The 26,957-nt window shown below is 35.3% G+C and overlaps 1 protein-coding gene and 1 long non-coding RNA gene across 2 annotated transcripts in view; both read left to right on the top strand.

Annotated features, from left to right (window-relative positions):
- LOC134746679 (uncharacterized) overlaps positions 1 to 26,957 on the top strand; it is a 368,384-nt gene that overhangs the window by 48,409 nt on the left and 293,018 nt on the right. The window lies entirely within an intron of this gene.
- Positions 9,881 to 26,392, top strand: LOC134746309 (uncharacterized). Its single transcript, XM_063680701.1, has 2 exons — positions 9,881 to 10,041; positions 25,221 to 26,392. The coding sequence occupies exons 1-2, from the start codon at positions 10,003 to 10,005 to the stop codon at positions 26,307 to 26,309; spliced, it is 1,128 nt and encodes a 375-aa protein (XP_063536771.1). The 5' UTR covers positions 9,881 to 10,002; the 3' UTR covers positions 26,310 to 26,392.

The following is a 26,957-nucleotide window of genomic DNA, read 5'->3' as shown; positions in this document are numbered from 1 at the left end:
ACAAAATATTCAATGAAATCAAAAAATAAGGTCGCCGTGCGTTTTGTTTCAAAATATTCAATAAAATCAAAAAAATTAAAACTTATCTCCGGCGGCTAAAATTGCTTTAAATCATTTAAAAACAACCCAAAAAAGCCTCCCACAGCGTCAGTTATCCTCAAACAAGGCGACTTATTTTAAGATCCAACCCAGTATGATACTACTACTACTTCATAAATTGTCATTTTTCAAAAACACAAATAGGAAAGGGTTTTAATGTGTAAACAATTCAAATATTTAAATATCTTTTAGAAATGTTAAGTTCAACGAAACAACATTTTTTTACTAAATAACTATGTATGTTGCATATCAACTCTGTACGTTACTACCAACATTTTCCATAAGAATAAATCTGCGGAATTGTTTTACTTAATGTCATTACTGAATTTTTGTTTGTAGGTACAGTCGAAGGCAAAAATATCGATCCAGACAAATGGGTCAAAAATATGTGAACACGACTTTATTGTCTAAGGTGTAAGTAAGGTGTGTTTGGGAATGTATATATATGTATGCCCTTGACTGTACTCATTATGTTGTTTTGAAGAAAGCTCCAAATCAAACGAGTTACTAAACGTTTTATGAATAGACGTATTTAGGAATAATAATTTTGTAAAACGTTTTTTTGTAAAATGAATATTCGTCAATTGTTGTTTGTGAAATGAAAGGTCACCCTAAATAATAGGTGAGTAACCAACCTTACTTTTTAGGTAATACAAGATATATGGACCTATAAGCGATTGTACTCATTTTTATGATAAACTTTTACAATAGCAGCAACTCTGAAAACACAAATAAAAATCTTGATCTGCATACAGTTGCCAAATGGAACTTTAGTAGGTATGGAACACCTGAGTTTTTGCGCTTTCAGTGTTGCTTTCATAATAAATGTTGCTTACAGTAATGAGTACCTACATTCGCGTATAAGTATATAAACATATATCACTTAAAAGAACATCTGTATTTGTAAGAATAAAAATATCGTACTTGATCTTTATCAGAGGTCAGAGGTCCTACAAGTAAACGAGAAGAGTATAATGAAAGAGCATCAAAAAAAGAAATGCACCAATTATTAATTTAGTATTTGAGATATAGACAGGAATAATACATGTTTCTTAATTTTACGTATCTGGATGCACAAACCAAAAACTTTCCTGCTGGACAATGTTTAAAAATGCGTAAAAACGATTTTTTACAGATAATACTAAATTTAAACATCATTATACAGTAAGGTTGCCGTCATTTTAATTTTAAATTAAAGTATTGTTCCCTTTACTATACTTAAGTATAGGTACCTAAGTACTTGAGTTTATCTGAAACCCATTGCCCTGAACTAAAACAAAAAATTAAATTTGTAAATGTGAAAGTAAGCAATACGAGTAATTGTGTTCAAACATAGTAACCATAATAACACTTTAAATCATAATAACATAAAATATGCTCTAATTTATTGATTAAATTGTAAATAAATATTTAGTTATACGCTTAACTATCTATGTAACATTAATTATTCATAATTATTTAAATGAACATAATAAGAAAATATCCAAACAGTTTCTGTATTTATTTTAGCATAGTATACCTACATTTTAATGTAATTAAAAGAAAATTAAATAAATTTTTCATGCCACACAAGACTTTGTTTTGTATTTTTGTCTAGCTACTTACTTTTTTCAGATGCCGACCGTATGACGGCCGTATTCGAACAATGCTTCGAAAATCACTGCGGTAAGATAACGATCTGTCACAACTTCACTTTTACACTGACATTTGTGTCACAGTATCATACCGCTGTGACTTCTTATAAGCATTGCTCGAATCAGGCCGTTTGCCCTTTGTAAAACAAATAACTATTACGACCCCCCGTTATAACACAAATAAAACCTACATTGAAATACCGAATCTTTAAAAGCATCTATCTTGTAAAAATAATGTATACAAGAAACAAGTGATTGCATAATTATAATAGTGTGGAAAAAAAAATAAGGGCCCTGGAGGGAAAATGCCTTAAAACCTTAAGTTAGCTCATTCTACTACTTAAAGAAAACATTCTTTTATTTTTAAAAAGAAACAAAACTGCATTAAATTTTTTTTTTATTCGCTTGTTCGTCCGGGAATCGAACCGACTAAAAATTCCAAAAATAAACACTGGCTACAAGTCGATACAGTTAATGTTAATAATAAGATCTATCCAAGAAACATTAGACCTTACACTAGTCTGCAGTACAAAATATCTATAAAATCGCAAATAAAAAAAAATAAAAAGAATAAAAATAAATAGTTATTTACGATACAAGTGCGGAAAATAGGAAATTCGAAACAAGTGGCGATAAATTAAATTACGACCGCAGGGAGTGTTTTAAATCGACACGAGTTGCGAATTACCTATTCGCACGTGTGTCGTACAACGTTTTACAGTACATATGGCCCTTTAAACTTTCGACATATGCACGAAAAGTGCTCTTTTACGCACTAGTGCGAGAAAGTAGCACCATATGTACTGTAAAGAATGTTTCCTTTAAGTAGAATGAGCTAACTTAAGGTTTTAAGGCACTTTCCCTCCAGGGCCCATAATTTTTTTCCTCACTACCTATATATATGCAATCACTTGTTTCTTGTTTTTTAGTCTACAAAATAGCTCACATAAATAATGACATTATTTTTACAAGATAGATGCTTTTAAAGATTCGGTAAAATTCGGTATTTCAATGTAGGTTTTATTTGTGAAATAACGGGGGGTCATTGACCGAAGCGTAGCGAAGGTCTACGGTTTGACTCGGGCATTTTGCTTTTGTATGTCCGGATGTTCTCCTCTACAGGTCGCAATTCTCAACCGATTCTCGTGAAATTTTGTGACCAAATTCTATGATTAAATAGAATTTTTTATCGACCCGGTTTTTGGAAATTTTTCAAAATGGCGGAGTCGTGATAGCTCGCGCCCAAACAAATAGTCGTATCGATATCATAATAGTATTTTCTTTTTGAGATATGTTTACAGATTAAACGGCGAAAACTGCAGAAATGTTGTATTGCTGGTTTTGGCGGTATTTAGATGTTTAGTTTTTACTCAAGAATGAGTAGCCGTAGTTCGTCAGCTTAGATAAGAACTAGCATAAGATATAGATAAGAAATAGCATAAGGGTAGGAAGAAGAGAGAGATAAGAACTAGCATAGCGTGTTTTGCAAACAGTCGCTTTTTTCGTCTGCAACGGGTGGTCCGGTTCGATCCCCAGTAATTGTATGCTGCATAACTTTTTGTTTTTTTTCACTTAAATTTCGTATTGTTTTTTTATTTATTTAATAATTTTCTATTTTCAAAAAATTAAAAAAATCGTATTATAGATTGATCAAGCGCGGGCTAAGCGTATTTTCGTTTCATTTTTACAAGCTTTTATTTAACTAGACCTAAAAATATGTTTTTTTTTTTTTTTTTAATTTTCTAAAGTGTTCTTAACCGCGGAGCCATACATGTATTTAGATTTAAGTGGTTCTCCTTATTCCGAATTTTATATAATTTTATTTACAGTTTTTTTCTTAAAATACGTAGATTTTTGCACCATAAACTGAGGTTTAGGTTGTATAGATTCGTTTGTCTGAGTGGGTTTATGGAGCTAATTATTCAATAATATTATTGAAAAATTCAATAAAAATTGAGAAAATTTTGCTCAACGCCTGTCCGGTGTGAGTGATCATCCATGTTAAACAAGATGGTGAAGTTAAGATTAATAATAACTAACAAAGATGTCACTTTAGCACAGGTGACCTCTAGCTAAGTAGTGCCTAATTTGTTCGATATGTGGTGACATCGTAAGGTCGAAACGGGCCGATTTTTGGGTTCCTTATCCAAAGGGTAAAAACGAGACCATATTACTATTACTAAGACTCCTACCATATTACTAAGACTCCTCTGTCCGTTTCTCCGTCTGCATGTCACCAGGCCGTATCTAATGAACCGTGATAACTAATATATATATATATATAATATAAGTATAGTATGCATTGTCACTAAATTAGAGAGAGTGGTATTTCAATGGAATACCACCCTAAGCTAACTGCACGAACTTGAACAGGACAAAGTGAGGAGGTGTAAATAATTATAAACGTCATATGTTCATAGAATTTTGACATTAATGATGACATGGTCACACTTTGTCGTTAGAATTGCTAAGCAGAGTAAGCTTGATCCGTCTATTACGGAGCAATTTAGCAGTGAGTGATCTCAACGCCATCTAGAGAAATAAGCGGGTACTACAGTATAGTTCTTCCATTAGTTCACGTCGATAGTACGTCTCATTCAAGAAAGGTGGCGGAAGTTGCTACTAACATATTGTATAACAAAGTTTGAATGTTGAATGAAGCATGTACAGTCGCCATCAGATATATCGGAGCGGCCAAGGCGCTCACAAATATCTGAACACGCCTCTATTGTTAGGCGTTAGAGTGCGTGTTCAGATATTTGTGAGCACCTCGGCCGCTTCAATATATCTGATGGCTACTGTAAGTACATTTGTACATAGTTTTTACTTATCCGTATTAGCAAAGAGAATAGATAGTATAGAGGCGGATTGTCAAAGTAATTTTTGTAGCCACAGCAAATTGACTGCCATCTTTCAACACATGATTAAAACTTTTAGAACGCCATTTGACTTTGATCCTTGTTTTTTCACTACACTTTTGTTCTTAACACAACACAGAACAGGTGTTGCAGGTGTTGTGTGGGAACAGGTGGTGACCTGGTGACTCGCCTAGCGACAGTGCGACAATAGGGCAACACTTCAGAGCGGCTGTGAGGTTATCGAGAGGTGAGTCTGCGGTAGCCAGATCCCGGTAATCCGTTCAGCAGTCGTTGGCCGGCCAGTCAAGGCAAGCACAGAGGCGAGGGCCAGAGGACAGGGCCCTCTGGAATAGGGGTCCGCGGTGTCGCCACTCACCGTCAGCTCGCCACAAGCTGCCCCCGCGGGGTTATTATTATTATTGCCGCTGCTCGCACTATTAGTGCTTGAGAAAGGAGACCTAGGCTCTCCGAAACATGTCGCGCGAGTGACTAAATCAAGTGAGTCTAAACCGTGATATTATTTTATGTCAGTATGCCTCACAACAGTTTAAATTCGGTTATTTATATACCTACATGTAATTGGCCAATTAATTGACTTGGCGAACGAAATGTATTGCAAACGTTACCGTAATAAAATTTACCAAACATTGGTTGTCAAAGTAAATCATCGACGAAAAAATCGTTGGCAAGTGAAATTCGGGTAATAAATATTTGTCGAACAGGCAAAATAACCGTTTTAACATTATAGTCGCAGTTATTTGTGTGTGTGTGACATTAAGGGGTTGTTAGTAAATATAAACTAACAATAAGTGACGATAAGAGAGCGTGTAGGTGCGAACGAAGTCTGCTCATATACATATAACCGGGAGATAAAACCTCCTAAAATGTTACCGTACAATGTGCCTACATTGCTCCCTGTTGACCAACAGTTTTTATTAACCGACTTCAAGATTTCAAAGGAGGAGGTTCTCAATTCGGTTGTATGTTTTTTTTTAGTTTTTTTTTTTTAATGTTTGTTACTCCATAACTCCGTCATTTCTGGACCGATTTTGAAAATTCTTTTGAATGAATGAATGACTGATTTGAATGAATTAATGATTTATTTGCATATGAATATTGGGTTACATATGTAGGTGTTGGGTACAATATTTTGAGTTTGTTTCACCAAGATTCTACCTATACAGGTGTACATGCACTGTATATTGGCTTGATTCGCTACTAACAGTAGTAGTTTTTTTGATTATAAGTATATAAATACAGATTGGTCCCGTTTTTGTCAAAAAGCAGTTCTGATGATGGGATCCATGAGGAATCGAGGGAACTTCTCAAATATTAAAGGCATACATATAGTGATTTTAGTAATTTCATCAACAAATCAAGCACTTACATTTAAAAAGTGACATTTGATGAAGTGGAACTGCTGATGATGATCAGAACGGAACTATTCAATGACGCATAGTTCACGTTTGGCGATTTGTCCTCTTCGTTATGTTTGTTAAGCAAGTTAGGTTTTCAAGAAACATTTTTGTCAAGCTCGTGTTCTGATGATGAGACCCACGAGGAACCGAGGGAACTCCTCAAATGTGAAAGTCATACATATAGTGATTTTTGTATTTTCATCAACAAATCCAGCATTGACATTTAAAAAAGTGACTTTTGATGAAGTGGAACTGCTGATGATGATCAGAATGGAACTCTTCAACGACACATAGTTCACGTTTGGCGATTTATTCTCTTCGTTATGGACCCAGACCCAAACTTGGACCTGGACTTTTTTTTGAACTGCGATCCTCACAGAACCGAACTGCTATCAGAAAAGTGGGTTAGGTTAGGTTAGAACTGTGACCCTTACAGAAACGAAATGCTATCAGAACATTAGGTTAGGTTAGGTTAGAACTATGACCCTTACAGAAACGAAATGCTACTAGAAACGTGAGTGGTTTTACCTCCTTTTAGTTAGGCAAAAGATGCTGTCTTTTTCATATCATTGTCTGGAGTGCACCATCAACAATAAGTAACCTTTCAACGGCATCCCCCATTGAAGTCGGTTTTTTTTCTTAAAAATTATTTATGAAAACTATATTACAACCTCATTTAAGTGTTACAATATGATAGAAGTGAAGGTGTACTTTAAATCGGCATATTATATTATAATAACATATCTACCACAATTATAGGTAATAGGTAATCTTAAAATTAAAATTTAATTTCGAATTATAGAGCAACGAAGGCACATTTTACGGTATTAAAGTTTAGTACATATAAATAAAAATAAATATTTCAGCCTATATACGTCCCACTGCTGGGCACAGGCCTCCTCTCATGCACGAGAGGGATTAGGCTATAGTCCCCAAGTGAGCCCAATGCAGGTTGGGGACTTCACATACACCTTTGAATTTTATCGCGGATGTATGCAGGTTTCCCGACGATGTTTTCTTCTTCTTGTTTTTTTTTAGTACATATAAAAGAATAAAATAAAAATATTAAATAAGTATGTTCGAGTTTTGTCCTTGGTTGTTTGCCAAACGTTTTCCTGGCGAAAAGCTGGCCATACACGTACACTAGGGTACGCCTGCGCAGTTTTACCTGCACAGGTAAAGCTGGTTAGAAAACTGCACATTCGAATGCCACATACATACGCTACGTGCAGTCGGCAAAACTGCGCAGGCATATCCTAGTGTGTATGGCCAGCTTAACAAAACTTAGTTCCACCGTCAGTAAAACAAACATGAAGAAACAAGGCTGCAAGTGCAAGTCGGTTGTGCTCGCCGAGGATTTCGTATAACACACATAGGTAAGACTACTGAAATACATAAACTGTAAGTGTCGAATTTTAACCGAGGTACAAACCTTACCAGTGGCAAAGAAAAACGTAATTCATTGCGATAGTCTGTCTAAATCGTGTGAAAATACCATACACGTCATATTTTCATAGGGATTTGATGTTTATGGTGGCATTTCCACGGCCATTGAAATGCGTAATCATAAAAAGACTACTTACCATAATAATTATATATAATAGGCTCTGTTTAATAAAAGTAGAGACTAGAAAATGGCGGCAAATAAAAAAACAGTGTATTATAGGACCGTGTATAAGGCGATAAAACAATAATGATACTTGAACATTGTTTATTGTTACAGTTCCTTTGGCGCTTATTTGTCTGCAGCAATGTTTTCATGACTAACCTGATTAAAAAAAGACAGAATATATATATCTAAACAATGTTGTATTGTACTCGCATGCGAGACATTTTTAATTATATTAAGAACTTCCATTACGAATATCGTGTAACATAATCGTACGAACAGATGTATTGCATAATATGTTTTCCATCGTATTTTCTCGGACACGTGCGTATTTGTCATGCTACTTCAGTCAACCTCTGAAGTAGCATGACAAATACGTACTTTTTGTACCGAAACTGACAGAAATAGCAAGACATGTTCGTATTTTTCCGTGAAAATACGATGGAAAATAATTTTGCACTACATCTGTATACACTACAAACTCCAAATTAGTCGCTAAAAAGCAAAAGCATGGTATTTTCGGAAATAGTTACATATGTACTTTAGGTTGCATTATGCATATAAAATATCAAAATGACCACGGCGTACTAATCTATTAAAATATTATACCTATAGAGTATAAGTACGCTGCTTTCGTATCGTAAATCAGTCCTCTCTCGTCTTGTTTTCTTTAAATTAATCAATCATAATATATGTATCAGCCGCGAATGTCTTTTGATATTTTTATCATGATTTATTATTATTCTATTTATTTATCATTCTTCTCTAGGTTAGAGTTTTCACAATATATGAATAATAAAAGTTAAATATAAAAACACATTATAAAAAAAACCTAATCGCCTGTCGCCTGCAGCGAGGCAGGGCCCAAGTTGCCAGTGATTAGGGTTGCAAAGAGAGGAATATATATGATCTGTGGTCGGACTATCCGCGTCGTGTAACGCAGGTGATATTTGTAGTACGGCGTTTCATGATCCACAAGTTCGTATAGGAGTGCAAGTTGCTGGTGAATGATCCTAGCTATGAGATTATGTCCGTGCAAATACTCGTCGTTTACAAGATAAGAAAAACCGGAGATACCTAATATTATGTCTGACTCCCTGGGACGGCGGCATGCTCGACAAATGTCGACCGTGCCGTCCTTCAGGATATATTTCGGGTAGTTATTCGTCCGCAATTGCACAAGCAACTCTCGGTTTCTCCAAAGAGGTCTCCGAATCGTAACCCTGTAGAGCAGCCCGTGTAGCTCCATACTCTTCCATACCACCTTGCGGTTCGTGGTACTGCGTACCACAGGTTTGCGCCAGTTCTTGTTTGCGAAGGAGAGTGGCGTGAGGTTCCTGTCTACTGCTACCACATCACGATTTATCCCACACTTGGTATTAAGGAAATAATTCCTGAGATTGCACACCTCGTGGTTGTGGAGATTTTTGGCGTTTAGGAGACAGCAACTCCACACTCGTGGATCACATTTTGCTGTAGCTGATATGTACATTTTGATAGCATTTTCATTATTTAGTGGACTCCTTGTACTTCTATTATATGACCAGAAAAATGTACTACTATGGCATAACTGTTTCCTCAAAAGTAATTCGGAACTAACACTCAAAATAAAGAAAGATGCATCAAATAATGCAAACTATGTCGTCAATTTGTTGAAATCTGGCTCTTCTGTTTTGACACAATGTCAAAACAAACATAGATACTGATAAACATAAACAAGCGCCTTTACATTCCTTTTTTGATTAGGCTATAGGTATGTCGATTAATAAAACACTTATTTACAATTTGTGCCTACTAAGTATACAGTAATTAGTTCGAAATTGCTATACAAAGAGACAATTAAACCAGCAAAAGTCATAGCGTACTGTAGCATACTGCTAATAGCAGACGGTGGTTGTATTAAAATGCAGCGACGTCTGACCCCTCCTCCGAACAAGTTTGAATACAGACCCGCTGGTCAGGTATCCTAAACTGCAAAAATGTAGCTGCTATCATCGGAAATGAAAACAAACGTCAACTGAAACAATAGACAGCGTCTAGCAAATATTAATAATTCAAGACTACGAAGTGGTAGAATTAGTTTACGAATGACTAACTAACCTGGAATGAGATTGAAGTTATCGGCGACCGATTGTTTATTTGGGCGAGCCTGTTACGCCGTTGTTTACAGGTTAATTTATTAGTAAACAAGTGGTATCAGCAACTCTATAGCTGTCCCGTCACAGCCCACCGGCCCGCAGTCATCTCTCGCGATTCGCATTACCTACCTGGCTTTCGATCGGGCCACACCACTCACTTAGATATATCTATCTTATTACGATGCGATAGTCTAACTTATAAATAAAAGTTTTAGTAGCAGTTGATTTGTTTTACGTGTGTGAAAGATGCAGTTGTCAGACGTCCTCTGTTTTATATTTTTAACGGTGAGTTTTTTATTATATCAAAATCAATATATCAAAATAGTACCTACTTCTCAATTAAAAGTATGCTATTGCAGGTATTTTGTGCGGCGCCCTCCTTAACAGATTTTTATTTGGCCATAATACATAATAATAATAATATAACCTGATAGAAAAGTTGGATGTTTATCGGTCAGTATTTATATTTGATGCTGAATTTATTTTTGTCAGATTCTGATAAACTTGGTGGATAGATGAAATCCCTATTCTATACAATCTGAGCGCATTGGATAGATGATTTCCCTATCCTCTACAATCTGAGTGCATTTTTAAAATCACATACCTATTTTTTTGTAATCTTGAACCAATCTGGAAAATTATATAGGTACTTATTAATGAGGAAAAATTAAGCTTTCGTATTTATTCAAAGATTTCACGTTTTATTCAAATGTAACGTCATAAAAAAAATCGGCTCTTGTTCTACCATATTTGCACCTGTGGCTTACATATTTGCAAATTCTTTAATATTATTCAAAACTAACTCACAAAAAGAAAAGTACCTACATACTTTTTTTACACTTAGTAGTAGTTCTATTTAGATATAGATTTAATTACACAGACTTATTTATTTCAAATTGTGAATTAAGCACAAAAAACATTAAAATAATATAAAAAAATAAGTTTATAGGAAGCATCTAAAACAATTTCGTTAACTTCAGAAACATTCTCACTATGCAGCATACTGTCAGTAACAACATTCTCACTATGCAGCATACTGTCAGTAACAACATTTTCTAAGCAATGCACCCAAAAAAAAAAACATGCCATCTTTACTAGATTATCATTGCATTATATAATAATGTATGTCGTCGCTAGATCATAGAATTTGGTAATTTCATAAAATGCCAGTTTAGAATTCATCACGTCATGACATGGTTAGGTCAGGTTTGACTTCCATGATGTGGCCTACCAATCATTTCATGAAATTATTGCCTATGAAATGATTAATTGCCTCTGTTGCACTTGTAAATTCGTACGTAGGTAAGTGTGACAGGGACGTGGTTCGCGGTAGGCCCTGTGGCCACGACATGATTTAATTACGTAAAAATACTTTTGACTGCATAGCATTGTATTTGCACCTAAAACTATACCCTTGTTTCAAAAGTCGTCGGAGAACAAGCAAGCTAACTGCTATTTGCTATGCAACAGCTTAAGACAAACAAATTTCGTCAACGACTACCTAAACTTGTTTGAGACCACTTTTACCGTTCCATACAATTATCTACGGTATTTTCTAAATAGTAAAAAAAGACTAAAGTAATAACAGTTTTTAGAAATAAAATTGAATTTTAACCCTTTAGCCATTTGACATTCCTTTCTAGTCATTCGATTTCTAACGGTAATAATTACTATAGTAGAGATGCGTGTTTGTGTGTGTTAGGGTTTCGTAGTCACCTAGTTAGAAACCCTTATCGATCGGTGTTCGAAACGACATTGATATGTCACAGCTTTCAATGGTTTGGTTGAGTTAAATGTAATGCCCATGTAACAACAACGCTATATGCAACTACTTAAAATATAAATAAATATACAAAACAATTTATTTTATTTAACTGTGCCATTTAGTTTTCATAAACGTACTTACCCCGAAGTTAACGGAATTCAATAATAACACGGTGTATAAATCATGCATGGCGACAGAACGGTAAAATAAAAAGTACAAAAAAATATATTTTTTTTTGAGTTTAATATGTTTTTTTTTTGCTTTCACCCAATAGTGTGGGGTATCGTTAGATATATATTCAAAACGAATAAGAATCTTCAAAAACCAATTTTTTGAAGAAAAAAAAGGCGGTCTTAACGCTAAAAAGCAATCTCTTCCAGCTTCCAGACAGCCTTTAGCGGTATTCAATAACTTTATGTCATTTGTCAGCCGATTTTCCTCTTGCTTTAGATCAGCTTAGTATGTTCAAAGAGGATATAATAAGATAGAGCGGTACTGTCATAGTACATTTTGTAACCACTGTAAATTCACTGCCATCTATCGACATACTTTAAAACTAAAACTGAAGATTTATAAAAATACGTTAAAATGTATTTAAATATGGATAAATATTTTTTTTTTATTTGCAATAATTATTTTTATATGATTTTGACCCATGTTCTTTCACTGATATGCGGTAAAATTATAAATAACAAACGAAACCGTCAACGCCCTCTATACGAGAGTAGGCCAAAGCTAGTGGCGCCGTCTGATCGAGAATCAAATTTTCGTGATTTTCGAGGCACGTTTTTTCCTTAGACTGTATCCATCTGTTACGGAGTTATATCTATCTTTGGTATGTTCCAAGGAACAATTATGCCAAGCGGCGTCGGCTGAGATATAAGTTCATAACTTCATACTGCTCCATATATTTCAGCTCTGACTTCCCCACTAATTGAGCTGGACCAAATTTATCAACGTCCTTGAGTGGCCACCTCGCCGGTCGCGTGCGTCCACTCCGCGGCCTAAACACAACAGCGCAAGCAAATTAATGTCAAAGCTATCATATATCAACGCGTAAGCACCATATAATCTGAGGCACAATTTGACTCAAGAAAGTGACGTGGACGTGGCTGATCATATTGTTGCTTTTGTGTTAGATATCAAGACAGAATACAAGCCGACATGTCAAATATCAAAATGTTTGTCAGTCCTTCTCGTGGATTTATTGCTTACACTACATATAATGACACACTACAGCACGATCCTATATATTATACTAAATACTCTTTTCACTATAGATATGATTTTTATGGGTACGGACCCAAAGGGTAAAAACGGGACCTTATTACTAAGACTCCACTGTCCGTCTCTCCGTCTGTCTGTCACCAGGCTGTATCTCATGAACCGTGATAGCTAGACAGCTGACATTTTCACAGATTATGTATTCCTGTTGCCGCTATAACAACAAATACTAAAAAGTACGGAACCGTCGGTGGGTGAGTCCGATTCGCACTTGTCAGGTTTTTTTTAAGTATGTTTTTTGATGATAGGCTAAAGTGTAGGTATTATACATATATTAAAGCAGATTTGTTTACGGATAATTAGGTCGGCCTCCTGATGGAAAGCCAGTCTCGTGCGGTCCAGTGGCTGGGTCAGAGTTAGGATTAAATTACTTACATATGCAAGGAAAGGCACCACTTGCCGATACGTAGTTGTTACAGAGCTTATGTTTTGCACTTGGAAATGGAGTTATTGTATCATAACTAGTTAAATAGCCGGCATAGCGCCCTGTCCATGTTTGTAGAGAGCGTTTTAACAAGTAAGATCTGAAATATTTTGGAGTCGTTGTCGTTTCTTTTAATCCAATTATCATTAATTAAAAGTCTTGTGGAAATAGTCATTCAGGATTTGATGATGCCTAAACTTTACCTAGTGGTTTACTTCGATACATCAAAGCCAAAAATTAAGGTTGTGCAATAAAGAGGATTTGTATTGTATTGTATTGTATTGTATTGTATTGTATTGTATTGTATTGTATTGTATTGTATTGTATTAAGGCTCTAGATAAGCGTTCTTAACTTGCCGCTTGCGGTATCAAGAGAGATGTAGCTGTGTTCTTGCACGACTCTACGAAGATCTTCATATTTTGTGTTTAATCTTTAGACTTAATTAACGATCTACCATAGCAAATTGATGCTGTTAATTGGTTTTCAACACTGCGAGTTAAAGCGCTAGTTATTAATTTATGGGCATCAAACATGTATGGCATAGTTTATTTTGTACAATATTTCTGCAGTAGATGCATGTTGACCTTTAGCGTGGGTACAGTTAACTAACGCCAGTTAAAGTTTATGAGCATATTAATGGATCTCTGCTATGCGAGAAAGGCATTTTTTACTTTTGACCCATAATTTTAGTTCGTAATATGTACATACTTACCCATGGAAAGAAAGCGCTGTCAAACCATGCAGCTTTGGTAGGCTTATTATATTGTCATTTTGATATTATAAGTTACGTAAAATATAATTCTGAGGGCGATGTTCTGAACCTTTACCTTTGTATATCATAGATTATATATGAATTATTTGAGAAGAACAGAATAGCTTTAATTTTTTAATATAATTAGGAAGTAGAAAGAAAGAAAGAAAGACTTAAAACTGCATAGGTATTTAGTTCCGGTTCTTGGGGTCCGCTTGGCAACTAATCCCAAGAATTGGCGTAGGCACTGGTTACGAAAGCGACTGCCATCTAACCTTCCAACCCAGAGGGGAAACCAGGCCTTGTTGGGATTAATCCGGTTTCCTCACGATGTTTCCTTCACCGAAAAGCGACTGGTAAATACCAAATGATATTTCGTACATAAGTGCCGAAAAACTCATTGGTACAAACGTACGAACCGGGGTTTGAACCCGCTAGGCCACCAGCGCTAAACCTTCGCAAGTATTCCTTAAAATTTAATTTATCGCATGCTTACATCGTGATCTTAGCGACACTCACAAGCTATAACAATTTGCGCATAACACTACAAAACGAAAGTACACAGGCATGATATTAAATGGCACTACTTACTTTAAACTGTTAATATTATAGCGATATCGTCACAGTCAAGTGTGAACTGACAGTTTGTTATTGGTTCTCAACTAAAGTTTTGCAGAAGATTAATACAATGTTAGTGTCCTAATATAGGTACCTTAGGTACAAAATTTGGCTAATTAGTACCTACAGTTATAGGGTCTTATGGTGTATTTTTTGCGAGTTAAGACTCAAATTTTAGTTACTTTCAGAACCATTTTTGGTTGAATTTCGAAAGCTATTTTCTCATATCATATCTCATATTGTGTTCATTTATATGTACCTATATATAAACCTGGTAACGGAACGTGTCATGTTTTACCACAATTATACGTGCAAGACCTCATAGCCTAGCCGGTAGTGATCGATCCTGCTTACGAAGCAGCAGGATTCGAACCCGGGACGGGTGCGAATCCTGGGGTGGCAGCATGGTTGCATTTTCATCGCCTGTCACTATGCCTGTCACATTCGCACTTACATACTTGTTAGAACGTGACAGACATGGTGACAGGCGATAAAAAAGCGACCATGCTGCGACCGCTGGTAAAGGCATTTATCACAAAAAATTGTCATTGAGGAGTTATGGCTATAGTTATCGTCGTCTAGTACCCATAACACAACGCAAGACTCATCTGTAAACAGCTATATGTGTGTAAAATTGTCCTTATAGTATTTATTTATTTATGGATTTGTTGTTATAAATCAATGATTGATTATATAAGAAATGTATCTAATCTACACTATTAACTCCTATAATGAGCCTATGATTTCACTAAAAGACAACATGTTAGCAATACCTAATATGTTGGAAAGTAAAAATATCACAGCGATATTACTATGAGTAAATAAACTGTATTAATGCCATAAGTGGTTACACTATCACTTCACATGTCAAATCATTGTCAACATAATCATGTGGTTGTCTATAATTAACCTAACAACCATGCTCGTAACCACGTAACCCTAACCTACTCGTATGCTTCACTTTTCCATAACCGGCGAGAACGTTCTCACTTTCGCCGAGAAAACTGCGCCGTTTTAACGAAAACGTAACACTAACGACTAACGAGCTGTTAGCTGGCGTGGTGCGTGGTTGATTTAGTCCTTGATCAACCGTGAGTCGATGTATGGTAATTAGTTAGCCTTGGTGCACACAGCTTTGCTTTGATAGTTAACATTTTGTACCAACAATGGGTACTCCCATTAAATACTCATATTAAATAAATAACTACTATAAAACTTATAGCTATATAAGTTTAAGTTTTGCCCGCCTGGGAATTGATCTTCGTTCTACGTTACCATATTAACCGTTTTCAAATTAGTAGTTTAAGTATTTAGCATCTTCTTGAGATGGCGGTAACCTTCTTAGTTGAATAACAGATATTATTTCTTCTTGTTTACTACAGATTCTCGAATAAAATAGCACTTAGTAAAATTAAAGTATGGGCCACACTTGCAATTGCAATGTAATTAATGAAAAAATTAATATTTTCTTGAATCATGCATCCTTGTGTGTTCCAGAAACCAGAAACCATAAGCAATCGAGTTCATAGCTGAATCAAAACATATTATTAAATAATTGCTATAAAAAACTTCGTTTTTCTGGCATTAGAAAGAACTCCACAGAAATAAGCCTGCAGTTTTTATTAGGCTCTTTAACTATTAATAATAATGGAATTATCTAGTGTACCTAGTAAAGTGCCCGATTTGGAAGCACAAGCTTACTTCTGCGAAGTTCTTTCTAATGCTAAAAAAACGAAGTATAGGTGGTATCGGTAGGCATTCTATTTGCCTATAACTATAACTGTTCTTGCACTTTCGCCACATAATTAGATACAGCTTCCCATCCTCTTTCATCAGCGTAACACCTTTTATAAGGTTCACTACTTGTTACGACATACCTACGCATACAGACGCACGAGTGATCCTATAAGGGTTCAGTTTTTTTCTTTTGAGGTACGGAACCCTAAAAACCGAATAAAATTAATATTTTAGCGTGGCTCCCATATAACAAACGTGATTTTTTGCCGTTTTTTTGCGTAATGGTACGGAACCCTTCGTGCGCAAGTCCGACTCGCACTTGGCCGGTTTTTTTTTTGTTTCTGCAGGTATGCTTAGGTATATACAAATGCATACGCATCCTCGCGAATATTAGGAGTCCAGCGAGCTGTAGACCACATTTCATTAACTACGAAATTCTGACCCTAACTGCGATGTATATTTTTGAAACCTGTAAATTCGTAAGAAAACATTCGGACCTATTTACAAAGTTAGTAGACCAACTCCGACGCTTCGGAACAAAGTATAAACATGATTTAGCTTTGGCGTCAACTTCTGAACTCAAACTCCATAGTCCTCCAACCACCTTAAAAATGCAGACATTAAAGCTCAAGCAAATGAGAAACATTTTAATAAAATGTTGAAAGACTTTCTAATAAATAAATGCTACTACTATTACTTAAAGGACTTTTTTAATGATAATGTTACAGACACCTAAGAAATTTATTAAAACAATGACATACTTACTTAAATTACTATGACATACATACTTACCTAAATTTATAACAAAACAATTTTATAATATGAATATTGTACAATAATTTATTTATTATAATAAATTTATTAATGATCAAATGTGTAATTAGCAAAATTGTTTTATGACCTGATATTTTTTAGATAAATTAATAATTTGCTACATACAATACAATAAAAAATATAATAATAATATGTTATGAGTAAGCTAGTGATATGCTGTGCCCTTACAGGGTCCATGTGAGACATTGTATATTATAATTTACATCATACTGTACCATGGTTGTAATAAAGAATTATGAATTACATCTCTTGTATGGTAAAAACCGGTTCTAAATGGACAGTTGATACCGTCTCGCATGATAGATTTAAGATACCTACGTATAAGTATGTTCGTAATGCTATACCTAACTACTGTAGTTTACTTAATTTTAGTGTACCTATTTAGTTTAAGATTATTTTAGAGCGCACCGCCAACAAACTGTTTGACAGTTTGGCGAACATTAGATAAAAAAAAAACTTTGTTCACTACACTTCATGGCTTGAGGACCTTCCATTTCATTATAATAAAATCGATTTACATTGGAGATTTCTAATCTCCCACGCAATTACACAACTCGTGTGCGACTGAGGAAGAATCGATAATCTCTAGATAATAATTATGTGAAAATTAATTGTGACATTGTCGCGAACCTGGAATATCTCAGGAACACTTTTTACTCGGAAACAAAACTGTTAGTTTCTTTAGATACCATTCACGGCAGATTAATTAAGTAGGAGTTAGACAAGAGAGTTTTGTTAGCATGTACTTAAGTTTATGCTCAGTATTTTTACTTTAACCTATGAGCTATGAGATATACAGATGATTTTCGAGATAATGTTTAGAATAGCATATGTTTTATTAGCATATTCAGAGACCGAAACTTCACCCTCAATATGTCTGGTTTACCTGGTTGGTAAGTAGTTGGTCTTCCCTAGAGGGGTAAGTGGCAACTATATTGGTGTCACCCGTTGACCACGAACGCTGTAAAGAGTTCGAAACGTCGGGATGTATTATAAATTCAATATACGCGATATAATCCGTTTTCATAGTTTTATTTCAATGTTAAAGTATTTAAATACTTGTGTATAGAATTTATTACACTAGATCAGTGCATGATTCTTAACCGGTAATAGCTTCTTTGAAAGCACCAGAAGTGGTCCACAGAATAGACGAACAATCCTCAGTTGACTTTATTCGCCATAGCTACTAACTTCCAAACAGGTGATCGCTGGAAGATTGTTTTTTTTTCGTTTCGTTCATGTTGATATCCCCTATTACCTAGCTAGCAGCATCACGATCATCACTTACCTAAAGTAAAAAAATAAATAAATATTTATAAAAACAACGATGTCCATTGGTCCATTGTTTTTCATACGTTATTAGGTTTATTTTCGTTTCACTATAATTACAAATTTCACGAGAATCCGTTGAAAAATGCGACCTACCTACTGCAGACGAGAACATCCGGACATGCGAAAGATTTTTTACCCAAGCTAAAACCGAGACCTTCGCTTTCGCTCGGTCAAAAAATTTGTCTAGAAACCTAAAATTGCTTAGACACTGCGGCATGCAGTAAGTAGTTACAGTAAAATGCATACAACGGTTTAATAATTAACCGTCGTGGCTGCGGTTGCGTTGCGGGTGCTTGAACCCATTTCCTACCTTTGCCTTGAGAGGAAGCATTCAATTCATTTCCTATTATATCAAAAAGCAGATGTCGTGCCGATCTTATGAATTGTGTAGGTAGTTTATCTTATAATCGAATATTATTTAATGTTTCTTCTATTATTACTAAACTTGTAATTATTTATAATAAGGGTATTTTATACTCCATATTTAAATTCACTCCACCACTCTCTCCATCCAAGAAACCCTTGTTAATAGGTATATCACTAGTTCAATACATAATACGTTTTTAACAAACATATTGTTTTTTTTTTTTCGTTTTTAGGGTTCCGTACCTCAAAAGGAAAAAACGGAACCCTTATAGGATCACTCGTGCGTCTGTCTGTCTGTCTGTCCGTCTGTCACAGCCTATTTTCTCCGAAACTACTGGACCAATTAAGTTGAAATATGGTAAACTTAAGTAACTTTATGACCCAAAGATGGACATGTAACGTAAACAAATGAATTTTAAACACGGGGGCCATTTTTGGGGGGTAAATGAGAAAATTGGAAAATAAAGTCTTTCAAACTATATCGTGTTACATATCAAATGTGAGAATCTCAAAAATATTTTTGTTATAATTTTAGGATAAACAATTTAGAAGTTATTTAAGAAAATAGGCAAAAAATTACTATTCCCCCCCCCTTTATCTCCGAAACTACTGGGTCTCAAATTTTGAAAAAAATACACAAAATAGATCTTTACCTATAGATTACAGGAAAACCTATTAGAAATTGCAGTCAAGCGTGAGTCGGACTTAATTACTTAGTCTTTGATCCGACCCCTACGGGTTTTTTAAAGACATTTCACTCACGTTTCACATAAAAAATACATTGTTTAAATTGTGTAATGTACGGAACCCTTGGAACACGAGTCCGACTCGCACTTGCCCGGTTTTTATTGTGGAACGTACCACATTACAATTTATAGATTATGTATGCAGATGCCAATCACAATGAAAAAATCACCGATGATCAACAGAACAACTCTGGCTAACGTGGGACTCGACTTTGGATTGCCGGTCCAACGCATTACCAATTTTGCCAGCTAACTATCCGTCGTTCACCGTGAATTTATCAATTGCAACTCTGACACTACGTCACTACGTAGGTACAGTCAGGTGTAAAAATATGGGTGCATATAACTTACTCAAAAATATGTCCCATAGTTCTTAATTCACTGACATAAGAGCTTTAAAAATGCTTAATGCTATGGGACAAATTTTTAGTATGATGTGTGCACATTATTTATGCACTTGACTGTACTAGATCACTAGCGACATCTGCAATTCAAGGTTTACAACCTTAACCACCTCTGAGGACATGCGTTACTTTTTTTATTGTGATTGACATCTGCATATTATTATACAATTTATAAACTCGTGTTTTTGGAATTTCATTAATAAGCAACACAGATACGAGTTTAAGAAAGTTAATCAACTTCTAAACAGTTTCACTTTACCGCGTAATATAGAAAAGGGCGCAATTTAAATATGGAGGTATGCGAGTTACGCCCATCTTTACGTGCAGAGCTTTGTGTGGTGCAGCTGTCGCAATGGCGAATTTCTCCTGTTTGTGTAGTGACCCGGGGGATCACGATTATCATACAAGTAAAGACATACACATCCGAGACTTGAATACTACGTGCACATGTAATGCGTGTCATGTTGGATGGAAAAAAATATACTCACTCTCGGCCGGTTTCGACCACGGCGACTGATTCAACTCCGCTGCTGCTGAAGACATAAATAGGTAAATAGTTAGGTGTGGCGTTGTGGATCCATGTCAACTTTAAGTTACTAACGGGTAGGTTGTGTTATAAACGTCGTATTTTAAGATAGATAACATTCTGTTTATACGTATTATACCTAACGTTCATTTAAAATCGACAACTTGTTTTTTTTTTCTACAACAATAAATAAAATAAATAGGTAAATAATAGGACAATTTTACACAGATCGACCTAGTCCTAGTCCTACCCACAGTAAGCTCAATAAGGCTTGTGGTACAATCTTCCATTTATAAATGTGAAAGATGATGATTTGATCTGCTTAAATAGTGAGCTGTGAAGATATTAAAACTTCATGGCTGATCGGTGATCAGTTATTTCGCGCTGCAGTAAAAACCAAATGTGTCATGAGATCCATCTCCGTAATCGTAAAAATATAAAAACTGAAAACAACATGGCAACGAATGCAAAATGACGAATCATCCAAAAGTGAAACTGGGCCGTTGCTGTCACGCAGCTACTGCTGTATCAACATGATAAGTTTAAAAACAAAGCGCTACTTAACACATTCCTGAGATGTTTAAAGCTACGAGTATTTGTCACGATTTTTACTACGGTTTGTGTTGATAAAATATATTTATTTAATCGTGTTAACATCGTGAGTTTCAGAGACAAAAGTTATATTTTGAATTTAGCGATCAAAGCATTAAAAGATTGAAAAAAATACATAGGTAGGTACCTATATATGTTTATACATATAATTGTAAATATGGAGAGCCTCATGACTCAGAAAGTAACATAACTATGAAAATTATGAAATAGGTCACCTACCTACTTACCTATAGGTATAATACCTACTCGTAGCTAGCCACTATGCTACCAACGATAAAGTACACCAAATTTTCTTTGGCACCCACTGCACAAACTTTTACTCTCACAAGGTTATTTAGAGAAAGGAATTCGTTTTAGTTGATTTATTATGGTTATCTGTTAGCTTTGTTTCTTCTTAACCTTTTGAACGCTTTACATAATAAACAAAAATGTCACTGTCACGCCAAGGTAACGGGCGCAAGCGAGCGAACGTAAACTTTTCTTGAAAGTGTCAAAGTTACTTTGACAGCGTCCGCCATAACACCTATAGGTATAATAGTGGTCCTTGGCGCTGTGGGCACGAGTAGGTAACGACCACTTTAGGGGTTCTTGGCGTTCAAAGGGTTAAACTGTTAATCTTCACACAGTAATCTTTAGTTTCTAACTGACTGCAAGGAAGGAATAAAAACTATCAAAATTTGGACTTTTGGAATAAAGATTATAGGTAGCGAAAACAATAATGACACCCAACTTCAAGTGTTCTTAAATCATGGCCCAAAGATACATCCGATTCGGAAATTCTAATTGCTGTGATTAAAACGTCTGCCACAACATACATTGTTGTAAAAACCACATAGTGCAGACACGTATTTACGGTTACTTTCTGTAAATATCAATTAATTACACGACAAAGACGCATTCCCGCCGAGGTTCTCGAAACAAAAAGTAAATCACGGGCGTGTGAGTGTGCGTAACTGTGTGCTTCGTTTTTATAGAAGATGTAGGTACACAGTTCCATATACCGGTCGGGCCCGAATAACCCGACAAGCTTTATCTATACGATACCTAAATAAATTGTCAGTAAATCTAAAAAGGGAGGGAACCAAAAGACCAAACTTAACAACAAAATAAAAAAATATTTATTTAAACTCATGCTAATAAAACAAAAGTCACAGGAAAATATGCCATTATTATTATTTCCAATAGTTTTAGTTTCCTATATGGCAACTATGTACCTACTTAAATAACCCGGCGACATTAGAGTATCCAGCTTCTATAAAATGAGATATTAACTGTTTGAATCAGGAACATAGTGTTGTAGTTATTGCAGAGTAACAGTCCACTAAGCTGTAAGATTGAACTAACAACCTCTTTCTGTGGCTATTTATATTACACTTTTGCTCCGAACTATAAGCCAAAAGGTAACTTCAAATATATGCGTTTAAACAATTTCGTGATAATTTTATAGAGGCTTAATTTCTTAATTTTGTTAGGTTAGGTTAGGTTACGTTAGGTTGCCTATTAATGGAAAATATAATAATCGGCCAAGAGCATGTCGGGCCATGCTTAGTGTAGGCAAAGAGGATATAATAAGATAGAGCGGTACTGTCATAGCAAAGATAGATATAACTCCGTAATAGATGGATACAGTCTAAGGAAAAAACGTGCCTCGAAAATCAAGAAAATTTGATTCTCGTTCAGAGGGCGCTACTAGCTTTGGCCTACTGTCGTATAGATGGCGTTGACGGTTTCGTTTGTTATTTAACAATTTTAACGCATATCAGTGAAAGTACATGGGTCAAAATCATAAAAATAATTAATGCAAATAAAAAAAATCATTTATCCATATTTAAATACATTTTATCGTATTTTTATAAATCTGCATTTTTAGTTTTAAAGTGTGTCGACAGATGGCAGTGAATTTACTGGGGTCACAAAATTTACTATGACAGTACCGCTCTAGTATAAGTTACTCTATGGTCATAGTAAATTTTGTAACCACTGTAAATTCACTGCCATCTATCGACATACTTTAAAACTAAAAATGAAGATTTATAAAAATACGATAAAATGTACTTAAACATGGATAATTTTTTTTTTTATTTGCATTATTTTTTTTATATGATTTTGACCCATGTTCTTTCACTGATATGCGTTAAAATTATAAATAACAAACGAAACCGTCAACGCCCTCTATACGAGAGTAGGCCAAAACTAGTGGCGCCATCTGATCGAGAATCAAATTTTTGTGATTGTGAGGCACGTTTTTTCCTTAGACTGTATCCATCTATTACGGAGTTATATCTATCTTTTGTGTAGGGTTTCGTAATTACCATTCTGTCAAAATAGGCCAAAGATTAGTAAGTATCATTCAAGCATAAGGTACCTATACCTTTGCAGCGCTTTGTACATCTTTTTACTAAGAAAAGAAGATTGTTTGACATAACTCAAAAACGACTTGACCGATCATAATTTTAATTCAAAGTATTTATTAAGTTTCTCTTTCACGATTTTTTCATATTTTTTGGACCCAGCATGGGGGGACACGTATGTTTTTTTCTTTCTTTGCGATTATTTCCGAAAATATTAACTATTTAAAAAAAATGATATTGGAGACCTGTATTCGTTTTGAAAGACCTATCCGACGATCCTACACATATCCTAACGATAACCCACAATATTGGAACAAAGCACAATTTTTTTTATTTTTTTTTATAGTTTTTATTTTACCGTGTCGCAATGCATGATTTATGTATCCATGCCAAATTGCAGCTTTCTAGCACTAACGATCACGGAGCAAAGCCTCGGACAGACAGACGGACATGGCGAAACTATAAGGGTTTCTAGGTGACTACGAAACGAAACCCTAAAAATTACAAATTTTCCAGCTTCCGATCCTAAATTACAAAAAAAAACGGTAAATGCCAAGTATATCATTTGTTAGGCGAATTATAGCGAATTTCAAGGAGTACTGTTATGTGTTAAACATGTAGTAAAATATGTACATATTCCTTATATTCCTTTGATCGACATCAATTTCTCCACATTCTAATATGATGCTACTATTGGGACAGTTTTGCAACTAAGTGAAAATAAAAACGGCAAAATATGATACTAACTCAGAACTGAAGTACAAAGGCGAAAGGCTTACAAGTTACATACACGTCTTTCCTTTTCAATATTTGTCCTAGTAGCAAAAAGGTTGGTAAATAAAACTATATAAAATAAGTACCTCCCTAAACATGCTAGTAAATACTCGAAAAAGATAATAAAATATTATCCACTGATACAAATCATCCTTCATCACGAAAACACGCTCTTTAATCCCTCAGGTTTGGTAAGATTGAGAATCTCGTGCCATTAATATGAAATCTTCCGCATAGGTAGATAGTTCGTAGCATCTAACAAATTTCTCACAGTAAAAAAGGAACAAACTTGTGTAAACATGATTAATTATTGTACCTAATAGTTACATATGAACCGAGTTGCTGAGCGAACTTCCAGGCTTAAGGAGTCGTGGCAAAATGCAAACAAAACACGTGTCTTACTAATTATTATTAGTCAGTTATCATTAGTATATCTTCAACAAACTTTCAATATCGCCCCATGAGTTACGAAAAAAAAGCAACGTAAAATCAAAGATAGATATAACCGTAATAGATGGATACAGTAAGGAAAAAACGTGCCTCGAAAATCAAGAAAATTTGATTTTCGTTCAGAGGGCGCTACTAGCTTTGGCCTACTGTCGTATAGATGGCGTTGACGGTTTCGTTTGTTATTTAACAATTTCAACGCATATCAGTGAAAGAACATGGGTCAAAATCATAAAAATAATTAATACAAATAAAAAAAAAATATCCATATTTAAATACATTTTATCGTATTTTTATAAATCTTCATTTTTAGTTTTAAAGTGTGTCGACAGATGGCAGTGAATTTACTGGGGTTACAAAATTTACTATGACAGTACCGCTCTAGTATAAGTTACTCTATGGTAAAATGCATCGAAATCGTACTGTACGTCTCTTTCACATGTATTTTAATTCTTGAACTGTCAAGTTAATTCTCATTCTTCTCCTTTACAGATAACAGTCGCAGTAACATGCATCGGAGCAGAGAGCACAAAGCAAGAGCTAGTTGAGAAAAGAACCGGTCGGCGGGCCAAAAGAGAAGCAATATTAATAACTGGGTATCCACTAAATACCTTCAAAACGAGTAATTCCAATCAACGGGCAACTAAGCTAAGATACTGGCACAAGAAACCAAAACGTGGCTCCCTCAAACCTATGTATGGGCCGCCGCCATCTCCCCCTAACCGATTGACTGTTAAAAAGTATAAGAAGAAACAATTACGGTCTAAGTATAACAAATATAGTAGTAAACGAAACGCAAAACCAAGATACCCATCGGCAAAACCCTATTACGGTCGACCGCCACAGCGGCCGCCTAAACCACAGCCTCAGCCTTACTACCCACAAGAACCTGTTGGCTTCGGTGAACCTCCTAAAGAATTAGCACAAGAATACGTGCAACCACCGAAACAAAGCTATGGAGAACCCCCTGTAGATTCTTATGGAAATCCTTTGACGAACAATTTTCCGACGGGATTATCAACATTTGAAAGGCCCAGCAACAATTTCGCTGACTTTGACCAACAGCAGTTCCAATCACTGCAAAGCTATAACCAAGATGCTAACATAGATACTAGCAATGCCTATTCCAAACATCATCCAGTTTATGCTAAGCCCGAAATAGAAGAATATGAGCACGTGGAACCGCAAAAGTATACAGAATTCAAATTCGATTCTTATGCAGATGTATATAAACAACATCCAATAAAAGAATATCAACCTACTGCACAAAATAGCAAACATCACGATTCGCAGAGTGTTAAAAAATATAAACCTTTGAAAGGCAAGCCCAAAGTGAACGAGTACGAGAACCATGACCATGTGATTGTGGGAGGTCAGTACGCAGAACCGCCTGGCCGTCTGGTTCCAAATTACCACCACGAGACCCCACAATACCAACGGGACGAAGTAGCACAAGACAGTTACTTTGAATCGGCACTGATTTCATCCACCTCTATATCGCCATATATTAACTACAAACATAGTAATATGGCCTTCAGTCCGCAAAATTTGAACGACGCCTTCAGTCCCTTCATCAATTGACACGCGTACCAAGCCGGTGTTTGAAATTGCCTTCATCGGCTGCCTCCTAAAATATTCAAGATCATTAAAAAAACAGGTGTCTATCCTGTGTATACACATACCGATATTCTTTAAGAACCTGAGGCTAGAAGAAGTGCTACAAATATCTGTCCGAGCCCTGTCAATATGCACAAATTTTAAATTACATTTATGATATTTAACGGCAATGTAGTGTGTTCATTATGTTGCAATATGTTCGGGTTATTGTTTTGTGGGTGTGTCTAGATAAATTAATAATTATTAATTATAATAAATTATAAGATTTAAGTACCTATTTTAATACGATAGATCTGTTATTTCTTAATAGTACCTAAAGCCTAGTTCATATAGAATTGGCACATAATTAGATGTAGTTTTTTTTTTCATGGCAGGAAAAAATTTACAATTACAGTTTAATCACCAACCTTCAAAGTATTCATGGTGAAAATATTATTTTGCTGGATTTATTCATTTTAAAGTTTTCGACCATGGGACTTGAGAAAAAGAGATTGATCGTGCACAAATACCTCACAAATTCTTATCGGTCCGGGACGAAGACAGCAAAGTCGCTTAAGATGCTAAAAACTAGTGCTTGTAGGGTCATAAAACGTTGCAAGGAGGCTCTATCCG

Source organism: Cydia strobilella, chromosome 1 (assembly GCF_947568885.1).
Source record: "Cydia strobilella chromosome 1, ilCydStro3.1, whole genome shotgun sequence".
Classification (NCBI taxonomy): Eukaryota; Metazoa; Arthropoda; class Insecta; order Lepidoptera; family Tortricidae; genus Cydia; species Cydia strobilella.
The sequence above is the reverse complement of the archived record's forward strand: the minus strand, read 5'-3'. Positions and strand labels throughout refer to the sequence as shown.